Source organism: Monodon monoceros, unplaced genomic scaffold (assembly GCF_005190385.1).
Source record: "Monodon monoceros isolate NGI ecotype Baffin Bay Population unplaced genomic scaffold, NGI_Narwhal_1 Super_Scaffold_7, whole genome shotgun sequence".
Taxonomy (NCBI): domain Eukaryota; kingdom Metazoa; phylum Chordata; class Mammalia; order Artiodactyla; family Monodontidae; genus Monodon; species Monodon monoceros.
Window position 1 is genome coordinate 58784937 of NW_021703784.1, and position 12261 is coordinate 58797197.

Consider the following 12261-nt stretch of genomic DNA (forward strand, 5'->3'; position numbering starts at 1 on the left):
TAGCAGGAGTTGCTGTTCAATCTAACATGTTATCTTCAGCAGCTGTTATCTAGACATAATATTAAATACCAGTGGAAAGCTTCCTAGTCCCTGTTTTGCTAACAGTATTGCCTTGGGCTTATTTTAGGACTCTTGTCCCACAGGAACTAGAGGTTGATGGTTCAGTGCTCTTCACAAGATTTGTGAGTCTGCATAACTGTTCTTCTAATTGAAGACTATTCAGATCACTCGGGAGCTTTTTGTTTATGGTTACATGATGGCTCCTGAGCTGGGTTCAACTTGCGAAGATGTTTTAAAGCAGTCTTAAACTTTCGCTGTCTGGTCTTGTGGAAGCTGTCCAGGTCAGAGCAGTGATAATTGTCAACCCTAAGAAAAGGACATGACAGGGTAATTGCATTTTCAGCTTCCTCATATTTCTGTGTTCTGTTGCTGAGGATTCCAAGCCCCCATGTGGGGTTTCTCCAGGGTTTGCATGTCCTATATTGGTATCAAGAATTCTTTTGAGTATATCTAGGTAGAAAGCCATCCTTTTTTGGAACAGTTAAGTCTGGACTCATTGCACATAAGTTTGGATGCACACAATAGGGTGCAAGCTATTACCTTGCTTCCTTTTTTCCTATAAACAGACTTTTGATTGGCCGCCTTACTCCATGCTCTTTATAGAGGTTGTGGCATCAACAGCCAGAAAAAGTGGGATGTGTGTAGGTGAGGGGTTAATGCAAACTCAGTACATGCCTTTTCCTTCGGGCTGCTGCTACTTAACAGTAGTTTCTTGGACAGCAAAGTTTGCAGTATCTCTCTTCTGCAATGACCACCAGTTGATGCTTGTTCTTAAAGAATCACTATTGAACTTGACTGTCAAATAACAAGCCATAAACATTCATCCCTCTGATAAAGAACCTCTTATAAGCAGTCACCTTTTCCACCAATGACTGCCTAACACTCAAAAAGGTTCTTTATTCATGCCCTTAAAGACAGTTTTCAGATTTATCCAGGTTCCTCTAAAACCTTGCATTTTGATAGTGTTAGGGTGAGTTAGGGTTAGCAACTGAGAGAATCTGAGTGAGATAACAAGAAACTTAGTTAACATTCTACAACTAGGATACTGGGGCTTTGTATTGTCTAGCTGACAACTTGACTCAGCATCCTAACTAGTTTTGAGGAAATAAAACTTTAAACACAACATCCTGCCAACAGAACCACTCCACAATTGTACAAGAGAAGTTTTCAATAAGCGTTAGCAAGTGGTGCTCATGACAAGCAACTAGCTAAAGAGATTGCAAAGACAGAAATTTTGTCCATTTATATAGCAAAGTAGGTATCCCATTACATGCCTGTTATCAAGATAGATGATAAATAAGGACTGAAGAGCACCATTGTTTGCACAGTTATCTTAAATTCACCTGGTAATTTGGATAGTCACCTGTGTTTAATAGCCTTTATCCAGAGGAAAAATTTCTCACATTTTCATATGTGAGGTAGATTGGCAACTTGGAGCCAAGCATTGGCTGAGATAAGGCTGCTACCCTCCTGCCACAGAAACTTGGAGATAGACTAGTACAATTCAATTTTAGATGGCTTAGAAAGCCAGGGAGAGCAGTAGAGATAAGATGCCTATAGAAAGAGATGTGGTACACCCAAGTTAATACTCTTTACAAGACTTGATCTGTTTTTGCAGCAGCTCAAATTAATTGAGCTCTGCCTTAAATGCAGAGCACAAAATCCATGTTTCTGTTTATCTAAATGTACATATTAGAAGTTAGTCAATTTTTATTTAAACAGTGTTCTGTGTAATCCCTTCATATAACTGATTTGAAGACTTCACCTCTATGTTGCCGTAGTTCATTCTGACTTGTCTGACATTTCATTGTGTAAATGCATAGTTTATGCATGCTCTTACTGAGTCTTGGAGTTTTAGGACTTTGCTATTAAGTGCATCTGTGAACACTTTTACATGTCCATTGTTGTACATGTAAGCTTCTTGGTATACTTAGAGTGAAACTCAAACTATAAGGGTATACAAATGCTCAGTTGTAGGAGATAGTGTGAAACCGTCATTCAAAGTCATTGCCTTGATTTACACCATAAAAAAAACTTAACCAACACCCTCTCCAACACTAATCAGATCTTATTTTTCAAAATTAAATGGCCTTCAATGATAATATCTCCATATATATTACTGATTGCTATTTATAATTTCTTGTGTGTTTAAAAGTTTTGTTTGAAACCATTTTCTTGTCCAATTTCTCTTAACATTAGGACATTTGATAGTTATTTAGATCTTTATAAGTTCTTTGTGTATGTGAATCTTTCCATTTATAATGTCTTATAATTTAAGGCACTTTTGAAAATTTAGTCCAATTTTCTACATTTCTTGGAGGAAACATATGTCTAAATTCTCATTTCCCCCAAGAACTAACTTATTCACCTATATTTCTATACCAAGAATTAAGGTTACTTTCATATTTAAATTCTTAATGCATCTGGAATTCATTTTTGTTTATGGAGTAAGGTTGGGATCTAAAGAATTTCCATGTGGATAATGATTTTTCCAGGTACACTAATTGAACAGGCCCTCCTGTCAGTAAGTTCTTACTGAGTTAAGATAAAGGTGGAATACAAAGAGATGATTGTCCTGTTGACTGATCTCCTGGTCTGTGAGAAAAAGATGGACCTGTGTGTCTATGGCATAGGTCCTGGACCTATATACTTGAAAAGGCAAAACTCCAGTGGAATATCAATGCAGGGATCTCTGTGTGAGGTGGAACATAACTCATGTTAGCCTCATCCTTTGATCCTTTCTCATCTTCATTCACATCCCTGCAGGGATGAGAGTCCAGGAGGCTGCATAGTTATAGGACCTCCCAATGGGACTGAGGATGAAGGACTGTTCTATTTCCTCACCCAGATACTTGTACAAAGCAAAGGCAATTTTGTGCCAAGTTAAATCCTGTTTGTCTTATGCACATAATACAAACACATGACCACTGCTAGTAGTCATCCATCTGTTCTAATAATTCTCCTTTAACACCTTTATTGGAGTATAGTTGCTTTACAATGTTGTGTTAGTTTCTGCTACATAACAAAGTGAATCAGTGATATGTATACATATATCCCCATATCCCCTCCCTCTTGCATCTCCCTTCCACCCTCCCTATCCCACCCCTCTAGGTGGTCACAAAGCACCGAGCTGATCTCCCTGTGCTATGCGGCTGCTTCCCACTAGATATCTATTTTATTTGGTAATGTATATAAGTCAGGGCTACTCTCTCTCTACCCAGCTTACCCTTCCCCCTCCCTGTGTCCTCAAGTCTATACGTCTGTGTCTTTATTCCTGTCCTCCCCTAGGTTCATCAGAACCTTTTTTTTTTTTAGAATCCATATATATGTGTTAGCATATGGTATTTGTTTCACTCTTTCTGACTTCACTCTGTATGAGAGACTCTAGGTCCATCCACCTCACTACAAATAACTCAATTTCATTTCTTTTTATGGCTCAGTAATATTCCATTGTATATATGTGCTACATCATTTTTTTAACATCTTTATTGGAGTATAATTGCTTTACAATGGTGTGTTTCTGCTTTATAACAAAGTGAATCAGTTATACATACGTTCCCATATCTCTTCCCTCTTGCATCTCCCACCCTCCCTATCCCACCCGACTAGGTGGTCACAAACCACCGAGCTGATCTCCCTGTGCCATGCAGCTGCTTCCCACTAGCTATCTATTTTACGTTTGGTAGTGTATATATGTCCATGCTACTCTCTCACTTTGTCACAGCTTACCCTTCCCCCTCCCCATATCCTCAAGTCCGTTCTCTAGTAGGTCTGTGTCTTTATTCCCGTCTTACCCCTAGGTTCTTCATGACTTTTCTTTTTCTTAGATTCCATATATATATGTGTTAGCATACGGTATTTGTTTTTTTCTTTCTGACCTACTTCACTCTGCATGACAGACTCTAGTTCCATCCACGTCACTACAAATAACTCAACTTTGTTTCTTTTTATGGCTGAGTAATATTCCATTGTATATATGTGCCACGTCTTCTTTATCCATTCATCCGATGATGGACACTTAGGTAGCTTCCACCTCCTGGCTATTGTAAATAGAGCTGCAGTGAACATTTTGGTACATGACTCTTTTTGAATTATGGTTTTCTCAGGGTATATGCCCACTAGTGGCATTGCTGGGTCATATGGTAGTTTTATTTTTTGTTTTTTAAGGAACCTCCATACTGTTCTCCATAGTGGGTGTATCAATATACATTCCCACCAACAGTGCAAGAGGGTTCCCTTTTCTCCACACCCTCTCCAGCACTTACTGTTTGTAGATTGTTTGATGATGGCCATTCTGACCGGTGTGAGGTGATATCTCGCTGTGGTTTTCATTTGCATTTCTCTAATGATTAGTGATGTTGAGCAGCTTTTCATGTGCTTCCTGGCCATCTGTATGTCTTCTTTGGAGAAATGTCTATTTAGGTCTTCTGCCCACTATGGATTGGGTTGTTTGTTTCTTTGTTATTGAGCTGCGTGAGCTGCTTGTATATTTTGGAGATTAATCCTTTGTCAGTTGCTTTGTGTGCAAATATTTTCGCCCATTCTGAGGGTTGTCTTTTGGTCTTGTTTATGGTTCCTTTGCTGTGCAAAAGCTTTGAAGTTTCATTAGGTCCCATTTGTTTATTTTTGTTTTTATTTCCATTTCTCTAGGAGGTGGGTCAAAAAGGATCTTGCTGTGATTTATCTCAAAGAGTGTTCTTCCTATGTTTTCCTCTAAGAGTTTTATAGTGCCCAGTCTTACATTTAGGTCTTTAATCCATTTTGAGTTTATTTTTGTGTATGGTGTTAGGGAGTGTTCTAATTTCATTCTTTTACATGTACCTGTCCAGTTTTCCCAGCACCACTTATTGAAGAGTCTGTCCTTTCTCCATTGTATATCCTTGCCTCCTTTGTCATAGATTAATTGACCATAGGTGCATGGGTTTATCTCTGGGATTTCTATCCTGTTCCATTGATCTATATTTCTGTTTTTATGCCAGTACCATACTGTCATGATTACTGTAGCTTTGTAGCATAGTCTGCAGGCTGCAGGTTCATAGTTCCCATTATTTTTGGTGTCTACCCCCAGTGTGTGAGGTTGGTTCAGTGGCTTGTGGAGGGGACTGGTGCCTGTGTTCTGGTGGATGGGGCGCTATCTTGTCTTTCTGGTGCTCTGGGCTGCATCTGGTTGTGTGTTTTGGAGTGTCTGAACTTAGTATGACTTTAGGCAGCCTCTGTGCTAATGGGTGGAGTTTGTTCCTGTCTTGCTAGTTTGGCATGGGGCTTCCAGCACTGGAGCTTGCTAGCTGTTGGGTGGGGCTTGGTCTTAGTGTTGAGACAAAGATCCCTGGGAGAGCTCTCGCAAATTGACATTACATGGGACTGGGAGGTTTCTGGTGGTCCAGTGTCCTGGACTCAGCCCTCCCACCTCAGAGGCTCAGGTCTGACACCCGGCCAGAGCACCAAGACCTTGCCAGCCACACAGCTCAGAAGAAAAGGAAGAAAGAAAGAAAGAAGAAGAAGAAAAAAACCAGACAAAATCCTTGGACAAATGGTAAAAGCAAACCTAAAAAGACAATCACAGAAATAAGCATACACATACACACTCAGAGAAGAAGGAAAACAATTTTTTTTAATGTTTAAAAATGTATAAAAATAAAAAATATATATAAAAATTTAGAGAGCACCAAACCAGTAAACAAATCCAACAGTGATAATAAGCACTGAAACTAAAGTAAGATAAATATAAAATCAGAAACAAATTAGACACAGAAAGCAAACCCCAAGTCTACAGTTGCTCCCGAAGTCCACCACCTCAGTTTTGGGAACATTTGTTGTCCAGGTATTCCACAGATGCAGCGTTTATCAAGTTGATCGTGGGGATTTAATCCGTTGCTCCTGGGGCTGCTGGGGAGCTTTCCCTTTCTCTCCTTTGTTCTCACAGCTCCTGGGGTTCAGCTTTGGTTTTGGCCCCGCCTCTGCGTGTAGGCCGCCCTGAGGAGTCTGTTCCCACCTGACAGGAGGGGGTAAAGCAGCGGCTGATTAGTGCTCCCTTGCTCACTCAGGCCTGGGAGAGGGAGGGGTGATCCTGTAGCAGCAGAGGCCAGTGTGACGTTGCAACAGCCTGAGGCATGCCGTGTGTTCTGCTGGGGAAGTTGTCTCTGGATTATGCGACCCTGGCAGTGGCGTGCTGCACAGGCTCCCAGGGGGGTGTGCGTAGTGACCTGTGCTTGCACACAGGCTTCTTGGTGGCAGTGGCAGCAGTGTTAGCAGTTCATGCCCAACTCTGGGGTCCAAGCTGATAGCCGTGGTTTGTGCCCGTCTCTGGAGCTCGCTTAGGTGGTGGTGCTCTGCCTTCTGTGGGCACACAGGGAAGGAAGCCCCTCTTCTCATACACCCTGAAACAATGGTCTCTTGCCTCTTTGGCAGGTCCAGACGATTTCCCGGACTCCCTCCCAGCTAGCTGTGGTGCACTAGCCCCCTTCTGGCTGTCTTCACACAGCCAACCCCAGTCTTCTCCCTGGGGTCTAATCTCCAAAGCCTGAGCCTCAACTCCCAGCCCTCACCCGCCCTGGTGGTTGAGCAGACAAATGTCTCAGGCTGGTGAGTGCTAGTCAGCACCAATCCTTTGTGTGAGAATCTCTCCGCCTTTTCCTCTGCGCCCCTGTTGCTGTGCTCTCCTCCGTGGCTCCAAAGCTTCCCCCCCTCCACCTCCCATCCCAGCCAGTGAAGAGGCTTCCTAGTGTGTGGAAACTTTTCCTCCTTCACAGCTCCCTCCCAGAGGTGCAGGTCCTGTCCCTATTATTTTGTCCTTTCTTTTTTTGCTTTTGCTCTATCCAGGTATGTGGGGATTTTCTTGCCTTTTGGGAAGTCTGAGGTCTTCTGCCAGTGTTCATAGGTGTTCTGTAGGAGTTGTTCCACATGTAGATGTCTTTCTGATGTATTTGTGGGGAGGAAGGTGATCTCCACATCTTACTCCTCTGCCATCTTGAAGGTCTTCCCAGTAACTCTCCTTCTAATGGACTCTAATTCAGTGGGGTCTTTTTTCTTAAAGAGTAGTTTCTCAGACATCTTTGTTCTGTCTTGTGAGGTCACTGCCCCTGGACGCATTGGCTACTATAGGACGATGAGCATGTGCTGCAAAATCCCCAGCATCAGTGAAGGGCTGTATGAGGTACTTGGATGAAGAGCCCAAGGCACCAAATACAGATAGTAAATCTTCCCTCTCCCCACAAAATAAAATAAAAAACCTACATCTAATAGGGAAGAATCAGATTTGGGGGTAGAGATGTCCTCGTGTAACTTGTCAGTCCTCAGTATAAGAAGGCTGGGGACACTGTTACCTGTAGCTCCATGTGAACCAAAATTGACAAAGACCATTATCTATGAGCTATGAATGTTCTAATATCAAAGCTGTAGTTTGGAGCTGAGAGAGTCCCATTAGGTAATATCTATTAAATAAGTAAGAGACACTTTCCAAGAGTGAACTGAGTAGAGATAAGCATAGGGCAACCTCAGGGAACAGATGGAGAAAGGGACCTCCACATAGGAAGAAAGTCCAAACAACTCAGATTGGTAGTCAACACAACTAAAATTTCAGCCCAGTGGCTGAGATGCTGAGGTACCTCCAGGAGTATTTTAATCAGCTTCCCCCAAAATCCCAGAGCTGTTCAAATTTTTGTCTCACAAGGGCCAAACAGTTGGTAATATACCCCTTATACTATTTTCCCATCTGTTCTGAGTACAACAATTGGGAGGGGGAGAGAGGAGCAATTTGGGATGAAAACTTAAAAAAAAAAAGTGGTAATTCAATGGTAGTAACCAAACACTTAAAAACAAGCTGCTACTGAAGAAAACTAACGCTGTTGCAGCCCAGGTTCCTCAATCTGCTAGTCTAGAGCAGTATCAGGCTATTCTTATAGCTGTGTCTCCCTTCCCATGAGGCATCATGAATTGTGGGAATGCCTGTTAACTTCAAGCTAGCTGCCCTGCCTTCAGGCTACACCTTACACTCAATTGCTTGAGGACATTACTGACACGAGGTCCTTCAGATTTATCTGCACTTAGAACTTCGTTCATGTATTCTGTTCCAGGGTAAGGAAAAGAGAGCATCGCTAAGCTATGTATTGAGAGTTGTGACAGTTACACAGCTTTCATTCTCAAAGTTCTGAGAGCAGTCTTTGAAGAGAGATCAGGGGCTGGATGACAGAAATAATCAATAAACAGCCTATAATAGGAAAGACTTTCTTGAGCCAAACAGGACTGTAGCCCAGGAGACAGCCTCTCAGCTTCGAGAAACTGCTCAGTTGATGCATATTTCTGCATAGTCTTATATTCCTTGTTCTGATAAGGCATAAACATGATAGGGGGATGTTCCTTTAAAGTTTCAAAAGAGACAAACTGAGTATCTGTACAGTGAGACAGCAGGACCCTGGTGTCTGGGAAGGGAACCTTATTTTTGATGGAGTGTTAACATGGATGCCATAGGCAAGGAGTTATTTATCCTTATCTTTAAAATGGACATTCTTTACCTTAATGGTTAAAGAGCATGTGCTGTGTGTTTGATAGGCCATGAATGAGTCTGTCTTAGTTCACAAAAAGTCAAGTTGAACCATGTATAAGCCAAAGAGACTTCCCCATACCTCAGTATGTGAACATTTTCTCCATCAGGTTTATAATCATAACAGGTATTAGCTTTCCTTACAGGACTGACTTGTGCACACGAGTTGAAGATTTTTCAGTGGGAGTTGCCATAGTTGCATTAGAATGGGCCCTCTGAGAAGCAGGCGCCAACATTAAATTAGATGTGTCAGAGGTATACAGAGGGGAAATGCTCATGAAGTAAGACAAAGAGGGATCCTGAGGCTGGAAGAGTCATGAAATCACAAGCAGATCTGATCCGAGAGGGAGGGAGGAAAGAAGAGGAAGGTCTTAGGCTTTCGTGTATTTCTAAGAACACTTTGGCAAGGCTACGTGTAAGTCTTGAGCCAAGGGAACTCATGAGAAATCCGGTCTCACACTCCAGTAGATTTGCCTTATTAGCGCTGTGCTCATCTATTGGTTGGAAGCCACTAGGGCTTAGCAATGCCATGAACTTGAGAGCAAAATGATTGAGACTATTAGTCAAATATGCTTCTTGCAGTCCAATCTGAAAAGCCTATTTTTTACCGTCTCACATCCCTGCTTGCCTTGCACAGATCTCCTTCAGATTTTAGGAGCAGCTCCACCATAGTTACTGTGGGCCTGTCTTGCTAAGGGCAAAATGGAAAGGAAGGAAGGATGAGCTCTACAGCCCCAGCTTCTGAAATTTTGCTCAGATACAGCTGTTACTTCAGTTGATAGATTGCATCCTAAAGGATAGGACTCCAATTCTGTGAAGTGCTGCCTTTTGAACTGTTTTTTAGCTGTTTTTAGAAGACTGCTCTGGCATTCTATGGGTCCAACTCCTTCTGGTTGGTGAAACTGGTAATGCTACCAGTGGATCCCATGGTTATGAGCCCTGTCCTGCATATCCTTCTCTGAAGAGTGTCTGTTCTTTCAGTACTATGTCAGATGGGATGTCCTGCCTATAATCAGGCATTCAGGAAGCCCTCAAAGAGAAGTGCTGGTCAAGGCTCTGTGGGAAAGAAAGGTAAGTACATGCCCAGAATAGTATGTGTCATTGGTAGTGCAAACCACTGTACTTCCTAGGATTCAAGAGGCCCAGAGGAGTTGACTTGCCAGCAAGTGGCCTCCTTGAGGAATAACCCTATTATATCTGGGTTTCAGCATTGATGTCTATTGATGACAGGCATTCAGAGGCAGCAGTCAACCTTGATCATGGGGCACCTACATGGCTGGGTCCACACGTAGTCTCCTTTGCTGCTACTGTTGCTCGTTCATAACGTTAAGTGGCAGTGATACTTGTACCGTAGTCCGGACCAAAAACAGCCTTCTTGCTTTGGGCCCACTCAAAGCTATACTTCCATGTCTTTGGGTATATGGACTAAAGCAAGATTCCTAAGTGAGGGATACATTCTCTTCAGAATCCAAGGTGGCAGGCATTGTGCTTTCTATCTGGTAAAATATGTAAGATGAAGATCTTTTACCGATAATGATTTTTAACCATTGGCCCCCTAAAATTCACTGAAGTTCTAGGTTTTGAGTGTTAAGATTTGTCTCCTACCCTTTGGAGCATGTGTGTCTTACTAAGGCCTCTATTGTACTAAACACCTCTAGCTCATTTGGCCAGATCAACATGCCATCGATGGATGATGGTGGAGGTCCATAGGATGCCCAGTCATCTTTAAATTATATTATGACACAGGAAAAGAGTTAACATGCCCTTGAGGCAAACTGCATATGAGAACTATTGTCCACCCCCATTAATGGAAATTGTTTTTGGTATTTTATCACTAAGATGGAAAACAATACATTTGCCAGATTCTCCATGTACCTCTGAAGCATTTTTGACTCTTGGTGGAGAGAAGTGTTAGAGGTTATTTGGCCTTCCCAACTCTTTGGCTCTTACCTCACAGGCCAGCAACACCACATGGAAGTTACTCAACCTACCAACCTACTGTACCAAGTACAGTCATTTTAATTATTCATTAAGAGACTGAGAACTGACTTTCTCCAAAACTTCAATTACTAACTAGACTCTGCTACCCAGAGTAGAACCCCAAGTCTAATAGAGAGACCAAGATTATGCTTTTGATTTTTGAGTGTCAGGGTCAACTCAAACTTTAACCTTCAATGCCTTGGTATTCCCCTCTTTTTAGTATAAAATTGCCTGAGTAAATGGCCAAAGGTATCTTTTAGGAAGGTCTCAGGAAATCATCATGGTATATAATAAGCATGTTTTTTTCACAGTTCTTCCACTTAGGTATCCAGGTACCTCTTTAGTTACAGTCCTAGATCGTAACACTGGCACAGGTCTGGGAACTGAGCAAGAGACTGACTTTATTGGAGTGACCATCCTCAGCCTCCTCAGCCTCCATTCTTGCCTTGTTCTATGAATGGTAAGCAGAGCCTTGCTGGATGCCCATCTATTTTGGCCCTTGGGGCACATTATCCTATTAACTATCTTTAACACTCCCTGTGGGCCAAGCCCCTTTGATTTTCACCAGTGTTTAGAGTAATTTCAACCCTCTGGCTTGTTAAGTGCTTCCATCTGGCCTCTGCTATGGCAAGGGGACCACAGCCATGTGCTCACAGTAGGAGTGGGAGATGACACAGGCTTTGTAAAGGGGCAGCTGCAGGTGGATCATCAGAGGCAGGGGTCCAATGTGGAATACACCCCAGAAGAGTCCAGCTAGCCCCAAACATCCCGCCATAGTATAAATGAGCACTGTGGTATGATAGAGTGGGTCGCAGATGGCTACGTAGTGGTCAAAAGCCATGGCAAGGAAGATGCCTTACTCAACCGTGGCAAAGCAGTGGATGAGGAACATTTGAGCCAAGGAGCCATCCAAGCCAATGTCAACAGCACCAAATCAGAAGATTCCCAGCAGTCTGGGGATAGTGGAAGTGGACAGAACCAGGTCAATGATAGCCTCTAGGCACAGGAAGAAGTACATGGGCTGGTGCAGGCAGTGCTCCACCATTACCACAGCCAGAGTGGTGACATTCCCTTCCATGGCCACCAGGTATATGGAGCCAAAGGGGATGGAGAGCCAGATGTGCAGGGACTCCAATCCTGGAATGCCAGTGAGCTGGAAGGAGCTGGGTCCCGAGCAGACATTATGAAAAGTGAGCATGGCTAGTTATAAATGCACCTTCTCACTTGTGCCTCAAAATGCAGTAGGACTTTTTTCTGGAAATAAAAGACAAGAATATTCTTAGGTCCTATAATAAGGAATAGGTTGTTGACTGGATAAGATTCTATAAACATTCTTCAAAGTTACAGAATAATGTCACAAGTTATTACTATGTGAAGATATCTACAGATTTTTCAAGCACAAGCCAGAATACATATTTGAATGAAATGTATGAATATCTTTTTTGCAATAGACTCTCAAAGTAATGTTTTTGCATCAATGAAAGTGACCTAAGGTGGACAAGTAACTATTAAGTCATTTAACTCTTGTAGGTTGGCTATTAGGTATTTCTCAGAATCATATAAGCAGGATTTGGTGTGAGGGCTCCTTGATTAGAGATGCATTGATACTGAAAGATACAGTCTGGGACTCTAGATAGACCCCTGGGACTATCTAGACTCTATGGTAAGTCAAAGCTTAATCT

The 12261-nt window shown here is 42.4% G+C and overlaps 1 protein-coding gene across 1 annotated transcript; it reads right to left on the reverse strand.

The window, feature by feature from the left end:
* Positions 1–11201: 11201 nt before the first annotated feature.
* Positions 11202–11777, reverse strand: LOC114887561 (olfactory receptor 52M1-like). Its single transcript, XM_029209366.1, is given in 1 exon segment — positions 11202–11777. A coding segment is annotated over 1 exon segment (576 nt).
* Positions 11778–12261: the final 484 nt, after the last annotated feature.